The sequence below is a fragment of the Myxocyprinus asiaticus genome, chromosome 49 (assembly GCF_019703515.2).
Source record: "Myxocyprinus asiaticus isolate MX2 ecotype Aquarium Trade chromosome 49, UBuf_Myxa_2, whole genome shotgun sequence".
In the NCBI taxonomy this organism is placed as follows: Eukaryota; Metazoa; Chordata; class Actinopteri; order Cypriniformes; family Catostomidae; genus Myxocyprinus; species Myxocyprinus asiaticus.
Window position 1 is genome coordinate 19,987,021 of NC_059392.1, and position 24,069 is coordinate 20,011,089.

A 24,069-nucleotide genomic window follows, 5' to 3' on the forward strand; every position below is an offset into this window, starting at 1 on the left:
ATATGTAGTGTAAACTATAAGTACAATTGTAGGTTAATTCCCTCAAAAAGTGTAAATGTAACATGTCTAGTCATGCTTTTCCATGTTCCTTTTAGTTATGTCAGTTCATGTTATTCTGGTTTCATGTGCTATTGGTCTTGTCCTTTATTTTGAATTTTGTTTCATCTTCCTGGTTCCTGTCTTTGTCATGTGATCATCCTGTTGTGTCATGTGTCCTGTTATGATTGGTCTTTGGTTCATTAGTCATGTCTTGTCATTGGTTCTTTTGTGTGTGTGTGTGTGTGTGTGTGTGTGCGTGTGTGTGTCTTTATTAATCTTGTTATCTTGTTTATTAGTTATTTTTTGTCATTGGTTGTCTTATTATCTGGTTTCCCTTGTTTGTGTATTTAATGCCTTATGTTTGATTCAGTCTTTGTCAGATGTTAACGCTGTATGCTGGTGTTTGGTGAACGCTGTATTTTGTTCACCTTGTTTCTAGTCTCTTTGTTTTTGGATATCTGTTTTGTATTTTTTGTTAAGTCTGATTAAACTGCACTTGGGTTCCACATCATCTTCGTCATCGTTTTCATCTATTCCTGTCTTCAGCCTGCCAGAATGTAACCGTAAACACTGTAGCTCTGCAGGGCTTTCAAAACATTGCTCTGTTAGTTTTAATGTATATTAAAGTATGTTTATCAAATGCAAAAAAAAAGTTTGGTAATTTATGCAAACGATACATTAAGTTGAATACGTGAACACCACTGTTTCTTGTTGAACGCACAGTGGGGTTATTGGGTGCTATTCTTTTTACAGACCCACCAAATGGTAGCATTTATCAGTAGACACAATATAAAAGAGATGAAGTAGAAAAATATTGGCCAGACCGATATGTTTCCTGTTTAATGCATGTGTTGAAATGGTGTTGTTGCATGCTATTCTTCACAGACTCACCAAATGGTGCCATTTACCTGTAGACCTAATAATATTAAAGAGATTAAGAAAAGTGTGAATATCGGTAAAAAAATATCGGCCAGACCGATATGTTTCCTGTTGAATGCACGTTGTAATAGTGTTGTTGGTGCTATTCTTCACAGACCACACCAAATGGTGGCATTTATCTGTAAACCTAATATTAAAGAGATTAAGAAGAAAAGTGTGAATATCGGTCAAAAGTATCAGCCAGACCGATATATTTCCTGTTGAATGCGCATGTTATAATGGTGTTGTTGGATGCTATTCTTTACAGGCCCACCAAATGGTGCCATTTATCAGTAGACCCGATATTAAAGAGATTAAGTAGAAAAGTGTGAATATCGTAATTGTTTTCCGTTCAGGCCGATATGCTTCCTGTTGTATGCATGTTGCAATGGTGTTATAAGGTGCTATTCTTTACAGACCCATAAAATGCTGCCATTTATCAGTAGACATGTACATAATACAAAGGATTGAGTAGAATAGTGTGAATATCTGTAAAAATATTGGTCAAACTGATAATCGGTCTATATCTACTTTTAACTCACCTGCGCCTCGCCCAGCCCCAGCTCGATCATTTCCACAGACTTGCGGAGGAGGTTGGACTTTTCATGAACCGAGCTGGCTTCCTCATCCTTCTTCAAGCACTGGATGGTCTCCATAAGACTCTGCAGTATTGAGTTGTGCTCACTCTTCAGAGCTTCCAGACCCTGGATGACCAGTTTAGTGCTGGAGATGATCTCCTCCTGTGTCAGCTTCTCTAGCCTCTCCTCATGAGGGTACACCATGGTGGACATGCTCTGCTGGAGCTCAAGAAGCCTTTGGAGAGAAGAAGTGAAGCTGAGGACATTTGAACTCTGACTTGAGAATTTAAGTCTTTGAGGCCATCAACAGCTTGACCAGCTCAACAATTCTCAGTTCTTCCACCATAACTCTGGACCAAATTCCAAGTAAGTGCACCTGAAACTTGTCAGTACTTCCTGTCAAACACTTACTTGGAGCTTTACCCCAAAATAGCCACTTTAAGCTCTGAAATCTGGCGTAAATAATCAGGCTGTAAAGCTTATCAATAAGACTTCCCCCTAATGCTGTCGGTCTTACAGCAATGCTTTTTTACCCCATTATACCCATTTTATACACCAGCCTCTCATAGATAGTCAAAAACAACAGTCAAAATAATTTACTGTAAGATCAGCCCATTCACACTGTAGGCCAACAAGAACAAAATACCTGTAATTATCAGTTCTGTCCAACACTGACCAATCACAAGAGGGATAATAATCTATTTGGTCTTATAATAACCCATCATTATAGTATAATAATGAATAATGGTCTATAACCAAAACGTTTTAATTCAGCAGTCTGATGAAATTACAGACCACATTCATGCCATTGGTTGACATGACAATGCTTGTTACTGGTTCATATCCACTATGTTATGAAAGTCAATGAAAATCATTTACCTAAAGTTAGACCTTGCTCTGCTAGTCCTCTTTTAATGATTAACCCCATAAGAATAACTAAGATGGGTCACAGCTATGAATAAGGATCAAAGTAAGAAATTCAAATTCTGCCGTTCACATGTCCTTATGCAATGTCGGCTTATTAAGCATATTCGCTTTAAAATAAACCAAAAAATAAACTTTTGCCATTTTAGTTGGCGACATTAGTGGAGTGGAAATTACACACTTCACCGTTAACATAACATGCACGTATGATCATCGGTTCATCTTGTCATGTAATTAAAGTGTATTTAAAGTATCACGTAAGGGGCAGTCGTGGCTCAGCAGTTAAGGCTCTGGGTTACTGACCAGAAGGTCAGGGCTTCAAGCCCCAGCACTGCCAAGATGCCTTTGAGCAAGGCCCTTGACCCTATCTGCTTCAGGGGTGCTGTATCATGGCTGACCCTGCACTCTGACCCCAGCTTAGCTGGGATATGTGAAAAAAAAGAATTTCACTGTATATGTGTAAATATAATTAATTAAATTATTATTAGCTGTATTAAAACATTGAAACAACATAACAACCCAGCAGATGGAATATACTGTGTTCAGCCAACTTAAATCCTTGTGTATTATATAAAAACAGAAAAAATAGTGTCATATCAGTATAAATGTGGCGATGTGTATACAGACACAGGCATCATAAAAGAGCAGAATGTGACCCTAAAGCTAATCGACAGCTGACCAAGACCACATCAACAGAAAATGGAGGAGGATACTGGTTAAACAGAAATGTCCTTTCTATTCAGCACCATAAACATTGCAGGTTTTTAATTTTTAATAAGGGTTAGTGATCGTTAGTGTCAGCTAGTCTCCATCAAGACTGATTACACTGTCAATTAAGCATCAGGATGCTAAAAGTTCTGCTGCTGCCCCCCCGTGGCCGAAGCTGGAAGTGCTGATGAGGTGAAATGTCCACAGGGTGGCGCCAAAAGTGAGTTGCATTTTTAGTTGTAAATGATGTAATACAGTCAACAGGAATGCATATTTCATTAACCCTACACCCAAACCTAAACCCTAACTTTAAACCTAACCATCAGTGGATAAAAATAAAAATCCCACTCACCATTGTTTATGTGAATGCGATTACTTACTGGTTTCAATGGGAACAGAACCTGTGTCTCAGAGATATCAAACACGCTAGTTGCACGTAGCCAGACGTTTTGTAGAAAAAGCTCAGGTCCAAATTACAAAATATTTTGGCCAAGAACCGGCAACATAGACAGTATGCCACATGAGTAACATTTAAAGAAATGTATCGTAATTTGTATTGTTTTTATATGTCTTTCAGGAGTGCAGTTATCGGAAATATTTTATACCACAAAACACTGCTTGTTAACTATGTAAAAGAGGAGATGAACTTGATTGAACTGTTCAGTTTGTAATCCTAAAACATGGAAGAGAATTAGCATTTTCGAGCTATGGGTTCCCTCTGAAATTTTGAATGGATTTTTAGAATGGTTGTTTTTGGTTTATGATTAAATGAGGTCTGTTGTTAACACTACTTGAAGAGACTTTCACGCTTGGTTCTGCAACAAAAATTACAATACTATACCTTAAACATTAATTTTGAAGCCGCCGTGTGCTTTAAAGACATGCGTTGCTAAAAAGTTACTACATAAGGACACCAGTGGTTGTCCAATAAATTACACAATATTTGTCAAACACATTAACTGTTTATGTACTTAACGAATGATGTGTAATTCCCTTTTGAGGTATAACTATGTGTAATTTTGTTCAAGAACAAAACGTCCAAGTATCTTCAAGTAATGTTAACCACGGATCTTATTTTACTCACAAACCAACAATTTTCTCACAAAGCTTACAAAGAACCTTCTGTCTAACATTATGTCCACATGGCCAAAATCAACACTGTAGGTTCAATTAGGTTACACCACCCAGTGTCATGTGACTGTTTGAAAGAATAAATGATGATCTCAATTGATGCTTTAGTTCCTGCTGAACTAAAATCATTTTGGAACTGACTGGATGCTGAAACCTGACACAAAGGCAAATATAGCTGCAAACAGCATTTACGGAGCCAAGCAGACCAACGGCTGTAATGAAGTATGATTAGACATCACTGATTATTGTTTTAAGAAAAGCGGTAAAAAAACCATAAGTCCTAAAATTGCTTGAATTACAATACAATTAACTACAACTTTTGACCAATAGGTGGCGCTGTCACCAAATGTATAAAGTGCGGTCAGGGTGTGGTGACAATGACATGGTGACAATGACATACCCTTTCATTTCATGTCAATACACCAAAGCGTTGCCGAGATACAGCCTCAGATCCTTTTTGCCGTCTTGCCAACCAATTTGTTGATGCGCTATGCGATAACCGTCTTGTCAATCGAAAAGCTACTGAAAACTTTTTCTCGAGTGTCTTTAGATGATACTCACAAAAAATTTACAAATCGGATGTATGGCCTAGGAGGAGTTCTAAAAAGTAGGTTTTCTATTACGTTCAAAATGGTGGACAGGAAGTTTGAAAATCTTGTGACATTTCGAACTATTGCAACATTTCAAACTGCCATGAGCCAAGGAATCTGAAGAAAAAATAATTTAGTTTCTAGGCCATACAGTTCAAAAGTAATAAGCATGAACGTGAGTGCAACTCTGAACAGTTGGTTGCGCTAGAGGGTTTAGCTAGAGGCTCCAAATTTGCCACAAAGAATGTTCAGACTGTCCCCTACAAGTGTACCAAATTTCACGACTTTTTACCATATGTATATATGGGCTAACTCAGACTCCCAGTCAGAGGAAGAATAATAATGAGAAGAAAAAGAACACTAACAGAAACAAAAAGAGCCCCACACCTTCAGTGCTTAACCCCTAACTAGCTTAATACACAAGTAGAAAGATCAGGAAGACCCATTTACAATTAGTAAAACCACTGCTTTCGAGTGAAGTCTCCACGACACTTATTTGCAATCTGACGCAACGCACTTATTTTCAGCTTTCATAATCGTATATTTTGTTGCTAAAACAGTTTAGTTCAGTTGAGCTTAGTTCATTATATTTAAGCAAATTCACTGTTTGAGTAGTAGTTTGAGTAGCTTTTGGGAGCAACATTGCAAACACCAAAAACCATAGTCTGTGCTTCCCCACTTTTGAAAAGCACCAACTGCCACTGCTTTGCATATTAAGCAAAATACAGACTGTGTTCTGGTTTTTGTCATAAAATGGCAGTGAGCCTATTGTTTAATGATGGGTGACTCTTATTTTGCTGAAGTGAGTAGTGGCTGGATCTCTGGTCCTCCTCATCAATAATAGGCTAAATGCAGCATGTTGATAGGAATGTTAGATCACAAACAGATCTGAGAGACTCTAATGTAGGTTTATTTTTCAGTTTTTGTCCTAAACTTTATATAAAATTCTTCCAACGGAACAAATAAACCAAGATATTTCTACAACATTATGGCCCATTTTAAAAAAATATATGATTTTCATTACACAGCGCTCTGGAATACTTGAATATGATTGGTCAGTTGAGGTATTCTGCAGCCATATATTTTTATATAATGAGAGCAACACCGAATAATTGATCGTTGTCCATGACAAACTATTTTTAACACTCTTTGTAGTTTGTACTAGATTCATGTCTCTCATATCACCCCCAGTTTCTGTCGACTCAATTAAAAAATAATGTCTAGGTATGAACCGATACATTTTTGGCCGATACCGATATTAACAAAAACTATAGGCCAATAACGATACCGATATTTTGCAGCATACCTTATTTTGTCATCAGATTCATTTTACTTAGGAATGCTTAAAAATGTACAAAGAGGTCCAAAATTTTAAGAAAATGTCAGATGCAGGACCCAAATGCAGAGCTGAAAATAAACAGGGAATTTATTAATATAAAAATAAATAAAAAACAAACCAAAACTCCCACAAAGGGGAAAAAAAAACAAACACAAACTACCCCGTAGGGGTAAATGTAAAGTAATGAATCCAGGGCTGGGGCAAAGGGTAATGGGGAATCAGGACCGACCGGACCAAACAGGAACAGGCCTGATAAACAGGACCGACATAAACGAGAACAACAAACAAGACCGACTGGAACACACAAGACTGGAAACAAGACACAAGACCGACTGGAAAACAAGACAAACTGGCCCTGGACAGCAAGCATGAGGAGACTAAAATAGGGAAGGAAATCAAACAGGTTAATGCAAGGTGTAACAAATGAACTAATAATGGGCAAACAAGGAGGCGGGGTATGACATAAGGCAGAGAGGCAACAAAGCAATGCCACGCATTCTCACACTAAATGAAGCCGAAACGGCACGTGATGCACGCAACAGGCGACAAAAACAAGACAGGAAACCTGTGCGAGAGTTTGGCCACACACACCCCCGACACCTCAGACTGAAGTGACCGAACCTCAGCACAACATGAAGACAGCTCAAGACCCGGACATGCAGCGCAAGAAACAGACATAGATTATTGATGCGAGTGCATGCCACCAAGATGACAAGCGCAATGCACTCACGCCAATACAGGACAAAACATGGAACATGAGTGTCCGGATCCCGACACCAAAACCGAACCAGACAGAAGGGTCAGGATCCAGACACCATGCTCCAGACATGAAACAAGACCGACCGAAAACACAAGACAGACATGGGACGATAATACCATGGTCCTGTCAGACAAAAACCCAGACTGAGAGAGTGACAGGACTGTGACACAAAATGTATTTCATTGTTCTAACAATAAATAATTTCCATTGAACATTGATTGGATCTGTTGAACACATGACAGGCCAAAATGTTCAAGAGAGCCACAGTGAAAGTAATTACAAGATAAAAAGCTAAATATGATAACATGCAGCCTTTTAAGGTTTAGTAATCGCACAAGACCATACTGCGATTTCAATCTTAATTCAATCAATCAGGCAGCATTAATGGATATCAAACCGATGTCTCAGAAGTCAAAGTCTGCATGTTTCAAAGTGTTTTGGTTTCCAGGCAATTCCACGAAAATTTCAACCATACCATGAAAATTTTTAATTTCAATCTTATTTCAAGTCATCATGCGGCCTTGATGAGTACTATTATGTAATATAATGTCTCAGAGGTCGGAGTCTGCAGATTTCAAAGCGTTTTGGATGGTTTTCCCTCATGATGTAAGTGCCGCTTTCACAACCGTCACGTCCATAACAAAGAGATGTCATGTCCTAAATGCTGGTTTTTCCCCATTTATGAAAATGACCATGAATAAAAATGTAATATTACTTGTTCTTATGAGTGCCAACCCTTCTAAATTCTGTGGTTATTATTATTTCTGAATTGTGCATTTCAATTCACAGTTTTTACAAAGTGTGTTACTAATTAATTATAAATCAACCATTGGTTTTTCATATCGGCATTTTCATGCTTATAACCGATATGCCGATGGTTTTAATTTTGTTCGTATTTGGCCAATAAATATCGGCAACCGGTACATCGTTGCATCCCTTATGTCAACCCAAATAAATACTTCATGTACATTTCTTTTTATTTATTAGGTAAGTAGTCATGTAATAAGCAGGATAATGTTCAGTTAGGGGTCCTGATCATCATGTCTGGGTTTATTTTGCTATAATGACCAGCTTTTTTTTTTTTTTTTTGTAGATGACCTTCTGTGTACGGTGTATTTGTGTCTATGGGGTGTTGTCCTGTTGCCATGATGACTATAAACCTTGTTTCTGCTTGTGTGACACAGTCCATAGTTCACTGCACACTAAGTTTATGACACTGCCCTGAAACACAAGCCAATTTTAACACAACACACACTAAATATTATTCACACCAGACAGCAACAGACAAAATATGATCAAAACAAATACCCACACTCTCTGTTTACATAATCAGCACACATATTTAATTTACACTTAAACCTTCTGTTTATAAATGCATTATAAATCAATTAAACACAATGCTATAAAACAGTATCTGCTCATAAACACAATGTACGCACAATTTAGACATTAGCTTTATTACAAAGACAATATCTAAAGCTCATTAACATATTATAACATACCTGTTACGATCACAGCTCCGACCAGAGCACTGACGTACGGTACCGTATTTAATCAAGCCCAAATTCTGAGAAAATACGTCAAATATCCAGGACAGCACCAGATGAGGCCAAAAGCACCCTGCCCTGGACCAGACTGCGCCTTTACTGCGGTTGAGCTTCATGAATCCTACTATGGTGAGGATTTGGCTCATTAATATTAATTAAGTAACATGACGTGCACCCGGTTGGCCTACCTGATTGGCTGTAAGGTAGTATGTAGGCGGTACGTTGGTAAACGGTTCACACCGAACATGTTAATGAGCAAGAAAACGCTAAAAGCAGTGCCACGAACAGAACAAAACAGAACAGAACGCAGCTGGTTTTGAAATGTGAAGTTCTTTTTAACTTGACACTGCGTTTAAAAAACGTGATGCTCGCTTGTTTACATCGAAAAACAATTGAAAAACAGCAAGGAACTCATTTAATCCTTGTTAATAAATATTAATAAGATATCGTAGCGTTCTCCCAGTAGTCCTTACTGATTGGCTGGAATGCTTAAAGTGGGCGGTTCTTTCATAAATGGGCGGTAGGCAGTTGGCGAATGAACGAAGACTTGGCTTATCAATATTAATTAGATAATGTGAATGGACACTTGAGGTTACCAATGACATCAGCGTGACCGAATCAATATTCATTAGCTAAGCGTTTGACGTGGTAATTTCATTGTAAATTTACCTCAGGAAAAATGTCCGCTCACATTCACGGTTTTCTCAGCAAGAAGACAGAATGACCCCCAGTTTTATATTTTTATATGTAGGCCTTTTCATTTTAATTGAGAAAATAGATATTTGTTTTGCTTTGTAGGTTTAAACACGCTAACAGTATCAGTTTATTCTTAAGGCGTTTATAGCCTCCCACTTTTATTATTATTATTATTATTATTATTATTTTAATTAATTAAAAGATAGAAAGGTATTAAATGTTCATGAAGAGAACAAAACTAGCACCATAAAATGTACCTATTGTAACATATGTGTCATGAGCTCAAAGATCACCTTGACTTTACTTCCATCTTCTGGAAGAACACAGAAGTTTAAAGCGGCAAACACAAAAGTATTTTTATTATTTGTAATTTATTTGAACAGTTCTCAGAGAAGTATTTATCTAATACTGAAAAGAAAAGATTTGTCTATGCACTCAACTTTTTTGACTTTCTCATGCTCATTTACATGTCTGAAAATAAGTCTATAAAATAGATCAACTCCTTTAAAAAGAAAGATAGAAAAACAAACAGTGCCAGTGAATGTTAAAAAAATCACAATGCACCCATGGTTAAAATCATTTTAGTATTTGTATGACAATTAAAACCAGTATAAAGATATGAAATGGCAGTATACGTTTATGTACACACATTACAGAGCATCAAAGAAGACAAGCTTTCCTCAAATGGTTCAATCAGAATCAATACTGTCAAACTTAGAAATAAGATTTGTGCAAATGTCTGCATTTCTATTTAGAACAGACAAGTCAAATATACGTTTTTAAATTAGAGGAAAACATCTCGCATTGCCCTAAAAAGTAGTGCTTAAAAAACAACCTAAGATGGCCCAAAATGCTTGAACAAACCTCAGCAGCCCACCTCAATCTAAGAAAAAACAAAAATCACAAAATCAGTGAAAAAAAAAAGTTATGTCATATAATGAAAAGAATAGTAACAGTTCTACTCAGACATAAAAAAAAAACAAAACAATCCACTCTTCCCAGAAATGTAACCATATCACATTTTTCACTTGCATGAAATGAATAAAATAAAATAAAAAAAAAATAAAAATTCTGTCACCATTTAGTAAATCATACAGGTTTAGAATGACACAAAGGTGAGTACATGATGACAGAATTTTCATATTTATGTGAACCCAAACCATTCAAAATTAATACTGAAGACCTCAAACTGTCGCAAATAAACGAACTCTTTCATTCATAAACACACAAACAATCAAACACACAGATACAACCACAGATAAAGCTGCTATTTTAAACTTCCTCCCTCAATTTTTACACAGGCGATATTTGTAAACGGACTAAAAGTTGCACAGGATGTCCTGTTGTCATCCTAAATTTTCCCACGCTATAAACCCCTTTGGCCTGCAGTAACTGGACCCTGTATTTATCACATCCACAGCATTCCAAAATCACTCTGAAAACTTGCAACATGGTCACCACAAGAGATTCAGAGATAGGTAAAAATGATAGAAGAGTAAAAAAATAGAAAATATCTGGTTGTATCCCCACACAAAAGGGCTAAAACTAATTAAAGGGCTTTTCAAAGCATATATCACTTTTCAAATTAATATATGTTGGTTGCCACTTAACAAACCAAGATCTCCCTTTAGAATTAACCCAGATATACTGCAGTTTTCATGCAACATCCAAAGCACCTCATTATAGTCCAAATATGTTTTCCTCCCAAAACAAATTTGAAATTTACCCAGGTAGTGACATTAGTCAGAAAAGTCACCTTTCTTAACCTAAAAAGTGTGCATGTTGCTAAAAGTTAAAGGATGTGCCATTTTAGCTATGATAAAATCATTCAACAATTCAAATGAAATTCCTTTTACATGTTCCTTAACTCCTCACACTTGTACTTAGCAACTCCCATTTGCATTTAACCCCTCCCATCTGTGCAATAACCCCCACCCCACTTGAACATATTTACAGATCACTCACACAGCATCACTAAACAACAACCCCCCCAACACAAATAAACAAACAAACAAACCTTTTGAATACAAATTCAATTGACCTCCCTTCATAAATCCCGTCCTGTTGTATTGTACATAGAACAAATATCGACACAGAAAATTTCACAGAAATAATAACTATAACCCAACAAAGTACAAACGCAAGCTGCGGTACATGCCTGTACAATTTCTACAACAACATGTAGTGTTTATCTTAAAATAAAAGACAGCGCTTCAAACACGTCATTGTTTCTTTCACTGCCAGAGCGACAAAAACGACTAGTGACATTACTAACAATATTTCTGTCATTGACACAGGCTTCCAAATTGACCATTTCCACAGGAAAATCCATTTGTGTGTTTACCCCCCACCACCACCCCCTGTTTCTCAGGCAGTCGTCCACTTTCTGTGAAGTTTGAGCCAGAGAAGGTTCCGGAATCGGAGGGTCACAGGGTCTTGCTGTAGCCAAAGATTCCTACAGGAAAGTGCTTGACGTGAGTTGGCCACTGTGCAGCCAGCTGGAAAAACTTCACGTCGTGCCACTCTACACCATCAATGGACACTGAGGAGGAAAAATACAACATTAACAACTGCTTTTTGAAATAAAAACTAAATAATCTACATCTGATATTAAATATGCCTTAACCTCATAAATCCTTTAGGAAATTTTGGTTTGGCTATTTTGAAAAGGATAAGTTCTTGATATTTCCCACCCCAACTTCTTGTTTCAATAGAAAATATGTCAACGCAGCAAAGAAAACGTCTCGGTTACGTACGTAACCCTGGTTCCCTGAGACGAAGGGAACGAGACATTGCGTAGTTACGCATATGGGGAGTGCCTTCATACACGACCTAGTTGAAACCTCTCTACAATAACGCCAGTATTCTAATATTGGCTATGGTGTTTGAGCCCCACCTGTTTTGGCACGAAAATGTCCGCTATAAGAACAGGTGCACAAACACCATTTTCTCAGAATTTCTGACTGAGAAAAAGGAGAGCATCGCTCATGCCTCAAGAATTCTGAGTCTTGTAGTACGGCTAGCATTCGCAATGTCTCGTTCCCTTCGTCTCAGGGAACCGAGGTTACGTACGTAACCGAGACGTTCCCTTACGACTCAGTACACTTGACATTGCGCAGTTACGCATATGGGGAACAGAATCCCATCACGCCACACTACACAACAAAACTTCCCAGAGAGGAAACATGATGGCGCAGTCTTGTGGGACGGCGACCAACATGAGCATGCCGCAGTGAGTGATCCTTGTGATGGCAGGAGGAGAGCACTCATAACGAATATATGAACTATAGTCATATAGTATGAATTAACTCCTTATGAACCCAGTCGGGAAGGGAGTATATTTATAATGAAAGTGCTCGTAACTTTATGGTAAATTATAACGGCCTGACTGCAGGCGGTTGTGCAAATGATGGGGAGCCCGTACTTAAAGGGAAGGGCATAAGTATATATATATTTGGGTAATGCATAGCAAGTGCTCTAAACAGAAAGGAATGTGAAAAAAAAAACAAAAAGAGACGTTACGTCTAGGTTGTAAAACCTTGCGAATGTGTTTTGAGAGGACCATCCTGCTGCAAAACATATGTCTTGTAAGGACACACCATTCGTCCATGCCCATGAGGAGGCCATGCCTCTAAATCAGTGTGCTTTAACACCAACTGGGCAACTCTTACCCTGCGACTCATAAGCTGGGTAACTGCATTGACAATTCAGTGAGAGAGCCTTTGCTTGGAGACGGACAATCCTTTTGTGCGTCCTCCATAGCATATAAAGAGGTGATCAGACAGTCTGAACTGGCAAGTATGCTCAACATATGCATGTAGTGCCCATAAAGGGCATAACAATGCAATGATTGTTCCTCATCCGAATTAAATGGAGGAGAGAAGAAGGCCTGAGGGTGAACCATCTGCGCTTTGACGGGCGTGGTTAGGACCTTGGGTTCATAGCCTTTCCTGGGTTTGACAGTGGCTCTTGAAAGACCGGGGCCAAACTCCAGACATAAATTGTCAACTGATAGTGAATGCAGGTAACAGACCCGTTTTACTGAGGCCAGAGCCAGCAGTAGTGCGGTCCAAAGGCTCGAAGGGGGGCCCTGCGAGAGCTTTTAGGACTAAAGTTAAGGCCCAAGTCAGGACTGAAGCCGGCCGAGGTGGGTTTAATCGTCTTGCTCCTTTAAGGAACTTTATGAATAAATCATACTTGCCTATAGAGGCGCCGGCTTCATGTGCATGATATGCAGATATAGTTGCCACATACACTTTGAGCGTTGACGGGGTGAGTCCTGCGTCTAATCGTTCTTGAAGAAATATTAGAATTTAATGTATGGGGCATTTTACTGGGTCCTTGCTATGCAAGAGACACCAATCAGTGAACACCTTCCATTTTAGTGCGTAGAGGCGTCTCATGGACGGTGCTCCAGCTTGTAAAATGGTGTTCATGACTGAACGCGTCAGTTCTTGTGTGTGTAGTGTGCCCTGTTCAGGGGCCACACGTGCAGGTTCCACAGCTGGGGCTGGGGATGCCAGATTGTGCCTCGCGCCTGAGGGGAGATCCCTCCTAAGTGGTATTTCCCATGGTGAGCAAGCTGTACAACATCTCTATCATTTCCGGAAACCATGGCTGGTTGGGCCATTTAGGCGCAACTAATAGAACCGTTTCCTTGTCCTCTCTGACTTTGCATATGACAGAGTGAATAAGGCATACCGGGGGAAATGTATATTTGCATTTCGCCGGCCATTTGTGTGCCACTGCATCCGTTCCCAGCGGGGCTTGGGACTTCGAATAACAGAGGGGACAGTGGGCATTCTCCACTGAGGCAAACAGATCGATTGCTTTGCCGAATATTTCCCAAATCCTCAGTACAGTTTGAGGATGAAATCTCCATTCGTCCAGCATCTCAACAGTGGCGGTGAATGAATTCCACCTTGGCTGTTTATATATGCCACAACTGTCATGCTGTCTGAGCAAACCAGGACATGACAGCTCGCTATTTCTGACTGAAAGCATTTAAGGCTAGAATAACAGCCGATAGCTCTAAGCGGTTGATGTGCCACACCCTCCTCGCACCTGTCCAGGTGCCGAAAGTCGGGCGTCCATCGCACACCGTCCCCCAACCTGTACTGGAAACATCCGTGGTCACCACTTTCCACCTGACAACTTGGGACTTCGAGTATCAGAGGGGACAGTGGGTATTCTCCACTGAGGCAAATAGATTGATTTGTGCTTTGCCAGATATTTACCAAATCCTCAATACAGTTTGAGGGTGAAGTCTCCTAAATTCCACCTTGGTGGTTTATATACGCCACAACTGTCATGTTGTCTCAGCGAACTAGGACATGACAGTTTGATATTTCTGATTGAAAAGTCTTTAAGGCTAGAAATACAGCCGATAGCTTTAGGCGCTGCATGACAACTTGCCCCAGCGTGACACCTCGCTGGTAAAATGCAGGAGCTGTCCGTGGTGCTAAAGCAGCTATACAATGGCGGGATATAGTGATGCGTGTGTGCCCTTGGTGCCAAGCACGTCGTGGCACATGGTGATTCAGCCAGCACTGAAGAGGCCTCATGTGTAAGAAACCTAATGGAATGACGGCGGATGCCGCTGCCACAAATCCCAATGCTTTCTGAAACAGTTTCAGTGGGAGTGTTCTCCCCTGTTTGAACTGAGGTGGACACTGTAGAATGGCTGAAGCAGTAAGACTCTGTGCTGGCCTAAGAGAGCCTCTGATTGTGCCAGTAACAGCCAATCGTCAAGGTAGTTCAAGATGCGTACGCCGCTCAGTTTCAGAGAGGCGAGAACTGCATCAAAGCGCTTTGTGAATTTGCGAGGAGACAGAGACAGTACGATGGGCAGGACTTTGAATTGATATGCTGTTCCCTCGAACCCGAATCTCAAAAACATCCTATGATGTTGTATAATTTGGATATGAAAGTACGCATCCTTCAGATCTGTCGACGCAAACCAGTCGTGTGGGCATACATGTGATAAGATCCATTTCTGAGTAATAATTTTGAATGGGCACTTTGAGTGCGTGATTTAAATGTCTCAGATCCAGGATCAGCCGAAGCCGCCGTCTTTCTTAGGAACAAGAAAGTAACGGCTGTAAAACCCTATTTGTGCTTGACAATTTGGCACTATCTTTATCGCGTTTTTCACGATGAGACTGTGTATTTCGGCTTATAACACTGGCGTGTCTTCGGACGAAACCGTGGAAGCACCTTTGAAACGGGGTGGCTGGTGTGCAAATTGGATCGTATAACCATGTTCGATCGTTTTTGCACCCATTCTGAAATACCCGTTGGGGCTCTCAAAGCATCCGCGTAACGGGACAGAAGGCAATTTGGTTTGCTCACTGTATGACTTGATGTGACACTCACTATAGTAGTGCGGTTGCACATAATGTGTGCGCTTTGAAGAGGAAAAAGGGGCTCTTTATTGAGAATGTGTGAGCATCTCGTGCATTTTCAATGAATGCTGTATTCTTTTTTGCACTTATCGCATTTTTTATTGCATTTATTTGAGTGCAAGACACAGAAACAACATTTTGAACAATATTGTGAACAACAATATTCCTTTCCCAACAAACAGTAGTGGGGAGATGGGGAACAGTGTTTTGTGTCTCCAATCGAGCCTTTTTTGGAGTAACCGCAGACTCTGCTTTCCGCTTCAAAGGGTTGTGCCCATCAGGAGTGCTTTAGCCTGCGTGTGCTGATACGCAGGTGCCGGTGAGGGTATGGGGCTTTTAGTCGAACGCTGGCTTGAAACAGAGTGAGGGCGAACTGGCTGTGATATACTCTGTTTGGGATTAAAGTGTCTCATAGCCTGTGACTGCTGCTGAATCGCGACGTAACGCTCAGCAAACTTATTCACAGAGCCGCCAAAGAGGCCGGCTGGAGACACTGGAGCATCCAAAAGAGTGGCTTTTTCCTTATCACTCATTTCTGTGAGGGTCAGCCATATATGTCGATCCAGAACTGCCAGGTTGACCGTGGACTTGCCGATGGCCTGCAGAGTGACTTTCGTGGTATGCAGCGCTAAATCTGTAGCAGTGCGGAGCTCTTTGAATATCTCTGGATCGAAGCCGTGCTCGTCCATTTGTGCGCGCACCGCCATTGTGTGGAGTGCTGATCCAGCTTGTCCTGCTGCTGAGTAAACTTTTCCCACCAGTGTGGACATTTGTTGACACGGTTTGGAAGGATGTATGGGGCGTGATTTCCACACCCTGTTACTCGCTGGGCAGAGGTGTGCCGCTTTAATAACCGTTTTCTTCCCCATGATCCACATTAAAGAGGATGGCGTCACTGCTCGAGAGCGCTGTATAAGGTTGCGCGCCAGGACTCGGATAGTTCGTTATGAACATCAGGGAATAATCAGGCAGATCTGCAGGACGCTGCCGTTTGACGGCATCTGGACAGCTGGAACCATTCATCAAGGCGAGAATGTTTCGGTTCCTCTGGGGGAGACCACTCAAGGTGAAGCTCTTCGACCGCCCTTGTAAGGATGCGGAGCATCTCCCTGTCAGTGGCGCGTGCACGTTCCTCGCCCTTGCTGGGGGGAGGGGTGGCAGCCTCATCCACTGACCACTCGCCTGATGCAGCGAGAGACATACAGTGCATCCGGAAAGTATTCACAGCGCTTCACTTTTTCCACATTTTGTTATGTTACAGCCTTATTCCAAAATGCATTAAATTCATTATTTTCCTCAAAATTCTACAAACAATACCCCATAATGACAACGTGAAAGAAGTTTGTTTGAAATCTTTGCAAATTTATTCCAAATAAAAAACGAAAAAAATCACATGTACATAAGTATTCACAGCCTTTGCCATGACACTCAAAATTGAGCTCAGGTGCATCCTGTTTCCACTGATCATCCTTGAGATGTTTCTACAACTTGATTGGAGTCCACCTGTGGTAAATTCAGTTGATTGGACATGATTTGGAAAGGCACACACCTGTCTATATAAGGTCCCACAGTTAACAATGCATGTCAGAGCACAAACCAAGCCATGAAGTCCAAGGAATTGTCTGTAGACCTCCGAGACAGGATTGTATCGAGGCACAGATCTGGGGAAGGGTACAGAAAAATGTCTGCAGCATTGGAGGTCCCAATGAGCACAGTGGCCTCCATCATCCGTAAATGGAAGAAGTTTGGAATCACCAGGACTATTCCTAGAGCTGGCCGCCCGGCCAAACTGAGCAATCGGGGGAGAAGGGCCTTAGTCAGGGAGGTGACCAAGAACCCGATGGTCACTCTGACAGAGCTCCAGCGTTTCTCTGTGGAGAGAGGAGAACCTTCCAGAAGAACAACCATCTCTGCAGCACTCCACCAATCAGGCCTGTATGGTAGAGTGGCCAGACGGAAGCCACTCCTCAGTAAAAGGCACATGACAGCCCACCTGGTGTTTGCCAAAAGGCACCTGAAGGACTCTCAGACCATGAGAATCAAAGATTGAACTCTTTGGCCTGAATGGCAAGCATCATGCCTGGAGGAAACCAGGCATCGCTCATCACCTGGCCAATACCATCTGATGAGCGATGCCTGGAGGAAACCAGGCATCGCTCATCACCTGGCCAATACCATCCCTACAATGAAGCGTGGTGGTGGCAGCATCATGCTGTGGGGATGTTTTTCAGCGGCAGGAACTGGGATTCTAGTCAGGATCGAGAGAAAGATGAATGCAACAATGTACAGAGACATCCTTGATGAAAACCTGCTCCAGAGCGCTCTGGACCTCAGACTGGGGCGAAGGTTCATCTTCCAACAGGACCACGACCCTAACGGGGTATTGTTTGTAGAATTATGAGGAAAATAATGAATTTAATCCATTTTGGAATAAGGCTGTAACATAACAAAATGTGGAAAAAGTGAAGCGCTGTGAATACTTTCCGGATGCACTGTAATGACATCGTCATTATTACCTCCAGCGTCAGAACCGCTGCATGAGACGAGACCGCCCACTCTTTCAGAAGGCCGGAGCTTGTCTCGCACATAGCGTATCGGAAAACATGCGCTTCGGAGAGATTAAGGGGCTCGCGGGATGTGTGCCGCCACAAGGACCACCTCAAAGTCATCCTGCTCGACCTCGCGGTCCCACCATGCCTCCTCGTGTGAATCCTTGGGTATCATCCCTCAGAACGAGGGTGATTCACGAGCGAAGCGTCTTGAGACTCATGCCCTCACAGTGAGGACAGTCTGTCTCCATGAGAGCAGACTCTATCATGCTGATCTGATGGCGGGATGTGCCTCTCGCACAAGGAACACTTACGGAATGACATCTTTAAAAAGACGCAAACACGTAAGTGACTATTTTAGATATATAAATAAATAAAATTATATATATTTATATTTATATCACACAGTATACAATACACAATATACAATTGCTTTGTAAGGATACACAAACCCTGCCGAAGTGCTGCGGAGAATCAGGATGCTGAGGCCCGTTCACCAGCGAAGCGTCAATCGGCGAGGCGGTGTGAGGTTCGCCGGAACACTCGCGGAAAGTTTTCCCGCAAAGATTTCACCTGCTGACTCGTGTATATCGACGGCGAAGGTAGAGGGCTTCTAGACAAGAGATGATCGCTGTCTTGAAGGAAGAAATTCTGAGGATATGGTGTTTGTGCACCTGTTTTTATAGCGGACAGTTTCACGCCAAAACAGGCGGGGCTCAAACACCATAGCCAATATTATTATATTGCCGTTATTGTAGAGAGGTTTCAACTATGTCGTGTATGAAGGCACTCCCCATATGCGTAACTACGCAATGTCAAGTGTACTGAGTCGTAAGGGAACTACGCATGTCAAGCCATTTCATGAGGTCTTTAAATTTGGACATTAACCAAATGACCACAGAGTAGCAGTACAGTACATTGACCAAATTACATATTTGCTATGAATGTGTCTTATTTAGGCTTCCTGTGCATTATATTTTGTATATGTGAGTGTTTACCCTTGAGCAAAGTGTGCTGGTGTTTGTGTGTGTTTGATGGTGTTTACACTTGAGCATGGTGTGCTGGTGTTTGTGATGGTGTTTTCCCTTGAACATGGTGTGCTGTTATTTGTGTGTGTTTGATGATGTTTACCCTTGAGCATGGTGTGCTGGTGTTTGTGTTTGATGGTGTTTTCCCGTGAGCATGTTGTGCTGGTGTTTTATGGTGTTTTTCTTTGAGCATGATGTACTGGTGTCTGTGTGTGTTTGATGGTGTTTACACTTGAGCATGGTGTTCTGGTGTTTGTGATGGTGTTTTCCCTTGAACATGGTGTGCTGTTATTTGTGTGTGTTTGATGGTGTTTACCCTTGAGCATGGTGTGCTGGTGCTTGTGTTTGATGGTGTTTTCCAGTGAGCATGTTGTGCTGGTGTTTTATGGTGTTTTTCCTTGAGCATGATGTACTGGTGTCTGTGTGATGGTGTTTACCCTTTATCATGATGTGCTAGTATATGTATGTGATGGTGTTTATCCTTGAACATGGTGTGCTGGTGTTTGTGTGTGCCCTTGAACATGGTGTACTGTAGTTTGTGTGTGCTGGTGTTTACCCTTGAGCATGATGTGCTGGTGTTAACCCTTGAGCATGGTGTGCTGGTGCATGTATGTGATGGTGTTTACCCTTTAGCATGGAGTGTTGGTGTTTATGTGTGCTGGTGTTTACCCTTTAACATGGTTTGCTGGTGTTTGTGTGTGCTGATGTTTACCCTTGAGCATGGTGTGATATTGTTTGACTATGAATGTGTTTAGCCTTAAACATGGTGTGCTAGTGTTTGTGTGTGCCCTTGAACATGGTGTGCTGGAATTTGTGTGTGCCGCTGTTTACCCTTGAGCATGGTGTGTTGGTTTTTTTGTGTGCTGGTGTTTACCCTTGAGCATGGTGTGCTGGTGTCTGTGTGTGACTGTGTTTACCCTTGAGCGTGTTGTGCTGGTGTCTGTGTGTGCTGGTGTTCATCCTTGAACATGGTGTGCTAGTGTCTGTGTGTGATTGTGTTTACCCTTGAGCATGGTGTGCTGGTGTCTGTGTGTGCTGGTGTTTATCCTTGAACATGGTGTACTAGTGCTGTGTGTGATGGTTTTACCCTTGAACATGGTGTGCTGGTGTTTGTGTGTGTGCTGGTGTTTACTCTTGAGCATGGTGTACTGGTGTTTGTGTATAACGGTGTTTACCCTTGAGCATGGTGTGCTGGTGCTTAGCCGTGCAGATGAGTCGGCTGATGCTGTCAATCACCTGACTCTTCGAGTCCACATCCTTCTCTTTTGGCTTCTTACTCAGGAAAATCACTGCGAAGAAATAAACCAAAGGTAAGACAGCAATAATAGGACAGCACCCAAACCAACCATAGGAGCTGATGTACATCCCTATCCTGATGTCATATCCCCATTTCTTACTACCTGCATTGTAGTTATGTTTTGATGTCAATATGACATCACACAAAACAAACAGCAGGTGTGCCCCAATGCGCACCCTCAAAGGTACTGTGATTCACAACATCAGTGCAGTGATGCCCTCTGCAATTTGCGACTCAAAATTACAACAAAAGTGTGTGTGTGTCACCTTTCTTGTTCTTCTCCTTCATGACGACGGTCATGGCCATCCCTGGAGGTGTTGCTTCTCCTCCACTGGGAATTCTGGACACCTGCAGCGAGCGGAAGTTACTCTTCAGGGTGTTTTTAATGCCCACGTCTCTCTTCTCGCCCTCTTTCTTCTTCTCTGAGCCCTGGAGAGTCCAGTAATCTACCTGGAGACCCATCACCTCACCACCTGTGCCTGGAGAACTATACACAAACACGTTTACTTAGCTAAATAAAGGTTTGACAGACATTACCACATTTTACCCTTATCATTAGTTCTTCTGGAATATAAGTTATATCCTACTTTTATTACCGCACCATGACTGGATGGGCCAAGTTTTTAGGAGTAAAAAATATGACGGAAAAATCTGGTCATCATGAGTTAATGTTTCAAGTTCTTGACATCAGAACAAGTTACAGTATGTTTGCAGCTTAGAAAAAGGTATTTTAAAACTAGGAAGGAAGTTTTGAATTCTGAAAATTAGGGTATGTTTTCAAAGTACAATGAACTAATTTTTATAAAAGATCACAGAAAATGTTATTCCTCATCATTTAACCCCTTTACGGAGCCCCTTAGAAGACAGGGAGGGAATTTATTTTCTAAAAGAGTTTTGCCTTCTCTCACAAAAAGTTACGCATTACCTTGCAAATATTTTGGGTTCCCTCGCAATACCTTTATCCATTCCTTATGAAAATTAAACTATTGCATCTGTAATAAAACCATAGTAACAACAAAATTTACCATGGTTTCTAATACTGCCCTGACAACATTATTTGTGTGTGTGTGTGTGTGTGTGTGTGAGTATAGTACCCTGCTCCAGAGAGACTTGCAGAAACAGAAGGAGATGATGGAGGAGTGGAGGTCATGTCTTTGCCGTACGGTGTTCCTGTTAGTGCTGGTGGTGAAGAGAGCATGTTCACACTGCCCACCATTACTGCATCATCAGAGTCCACTGCCAGATGACACACACACATCAGTGTTAATTTACTGCTGTTATTGTCCTTATTGTTTTTAACATGTGTGTAAATGTAAATCCTACCTGATGTGGACAAGTTGTGCTCCACAATTCCCACTTTCACCAACTGTTAGAAGACACATGAATGAATATCTGCAAACTAAAATCCTTCATATGACCAACAGAAATTTGCTACATGAAAGCTCCAAATAAATGTTGCATTTCTTAAATTTACTCCACATTTTTAATGAATAGGGAACAAAAAAGTTCCTGAAACTTCAAAAAAAATGATTAGTTAGTTAAAATATTTGTTCTTTTTAACAAACGTCAGAGAAAGGAGGTGCTTGACCATTCAGAAAATGTTGATAGTCAACCTCAGGAGGTCAAACTAAATAATTTATGGTCTGTTTATTTACATTTATCTCATACACTGCAAAAAAATAATTTTCTTACTGAATAGTTTTGTCTTGTTTAAATATCTAAACATTCTTAAAAAATAACAGTTTACTTGGATGTTTTGTAATGTTTTCATAAATGAGGTAACAAAATTCAGTAATATTTTTTAAAAGAAGAAAAAATGCTTTTCCAATGGGGTAAGAAACAACAATAACACTTTACAATAAGGTTCCATTTGTTAACATTAGTTAATGCATTAGATATCATGAACAAAACATTAACTATATATTTTTTTACAGCATTTATTAATCTTTGTTAATGCTAGTTATTTAATTAAAAATACAGTTGTTCATTGTTAGTTCATGTTAGTTCGTAATGCACAAACTAATGTTAACATATACAACTTTTGATTTTAAAAATGTATTAGTATATGTTGAAATGAACATTAAAAAGATTAATAAATGTTGTAAAAGTATTGTTCATAGTTAGTTCATGTTAACTAATGTTAATAAATGAAGCCTTATTGTAAAATGTTACCAAAAAAAAAAAAACAAAAAAAAAATTGTTTTAAAAGAAAATAAGTTTATTGTTCTTACCCCATTGGCAAATGTTTTATTATTATTATTATTATTTTCTTGTTTTAAACATTAAAATGCAATTTTGTAAGATTTCTCTGAAAACAAGATTTAATACAGTCTATTATGTCATTCTGCATCTCAAATCATTTTACATTTTTTAAGCACGTTTCATATTTTTACAGGACAATAAGACAAAAATACTCCGTAAGAAAATGTTTATTTTTTTATTTTTTGCAGTGTATGAGGTATACAACCTCTGCAGTCCTGTTACATAAATTCCGGACATTTAAGACTGTCATGTGTATTTTGTTGATTCATGTCTTTTATTTTGAAATGTTTAGTTCCTGTTTCCCTTGTCATGTGATTCCTGTTTTCCCTCCATGTTCATGTGTCATGTTTTCATTGGTTTATGTTCTCCCATGTCTTGTAATTAAGCCTCATGTTTTCCATTGTGTGTTGGTCAAGTATTGAGTGTATGTGGATGTGTTTTGGTCCATGTCCATGTCCAGTAGTCTGGGTTATTGGTTCTCACTTTGTAAATAAACTGTACTTGGGTTCTCTACACTATGTCTTCATCATTGCCAGCTGCCAGCATCATTACATAGACATTCAGGTCTGAATATAATTTAATATCCTGACTTATGTAATTTTGTTATTTTCTAGCAATAAACTTTTTTTTTTTTTTAAATAAAATTACAAAACTAAAAAGTAGGAAAAAAAAACTACAATGGATAACATGGCAATAATAGGGTTGCAAAAGTATCCTAAATGAAGCACACCGTAGTTACTAGTTTGGAACCAAATGTTACTTTGTACTTATGTACTTAAAACAAATAAAAAATTAAATAAAGTATTTCTCACCCCAATGAACGGCACGAACTTCTGACACGAGTCTTCATCAGGGCTGTCAGTGTCAAACAGAAGGGAAACGTTAGTGCAAAGTTCATATGACGCGTGTAATGTTAAAAGAATGTTCTGGGTTCAATACAAGTTAAGCTCAATTGACAGCATTTGTAGTATAATGTTGATAATCACTGAAAATAACTTCCAAAAATTGAGGTTACAGTGAGGCACTAACTGTATAATTGAAGTGAATGGGGCGAGTTCATAAACGTTACTGATTCAAAAGCAGAGCCACAAAATGTAAGCATTATACATGTTAACATGATTTTAGTGTGATAAAATTGATTACAGTGTTTACTGACATTGTATCGTCATGGCAAGTTGTAATATTGGATATAACTTTATCCTGATATGGTTAGTAAGCAATTTTATCACACTAAAATCAATGTAATGTTTACAGTTGTGACCATCATTTTGTAAACAGTGTGTGTTTCGATGTTTTTGG

General features: G+C 40.1%; 2 protein-coding genes across 7 annotated transcripts in view; both read right to left on the reverse strand.

Moving 5' to 3' along the window:
- LOC127438140 (kinesin light chain 1-like) overlaps positions 1 to 8,638 on the reverse strand; it is a 51,052-nt gene extending 42,414 nt beyond the window's left edge. The window contains exons 1-2 of one of the 2 annotated variants that reach the window (XM_051693476.1): positions 8,490 to 8,638; positions 1,500 to 1,770 (exon numbers count right to left, since the gene is read on the reverse strand). In XM_051693476.1, coding sequence (XP_051549436.1) covers positions 1,500 to 1,748 — 249 coding nt within the window. In that variant the 5' untranslated portion in view covers positions 1,749 to 1,770; positions 8,490 to 8,638. The remainder of the gene's footprint in view (positions 1 to 1,499; positions 1,771 to 8,489) is intronic. The other variant, XM_051693475.1, reaches the window with a different exon arrangement.
- A 928-nt stretch (positions 8,639 to 9,566) lies between these two features.
- Positions 9,567 to 24,069, reverse strand: part of LOC127438133 (phosphofurin acidic cluster sorting protein 2-like) — a 91,986-nt gene continuing 77,483 nt past the window's right edge. For 4 of the 5 annotated variants that reach the window (XM_051693457.1, XM_051693455.1, XM_051693456.1 and 1 more), the window contains 6 exons: positions 23,583 to 23,625; positions 21,832 to 21,874; positions 21,603 to 21,744; positions 20,775 to 20,995; positions 20,387 to 20,500; positions 9,567 to 11,772 (listed from right to left, as the gene is read on the reverse strand). In XM_051693457.1, the coding sequence (XP_051549417.1) occupies positions 11,657 to 11,772; positions 20,387 to 20,500; positions 20,775 to 20,995; positions 21,603 to 21,744; positions 21,832 to 21,874; positions 23,583 to 23,625 (679 nt within the window). In that variant the 3' untranslated portion in view covers positions 9,567 to 11,656. The remainder of the gene's footprint in view (positions 11,773 to 20,386; positions 20,501 to 20,774; positions 20,996 to 21,602; positions 21,745 to 21,831; positions 21,875 to 23,582; positions 23,626 to 24,069) is intronic. The other variant, XM_051693458.1, reaches the window with a different exon arrangement.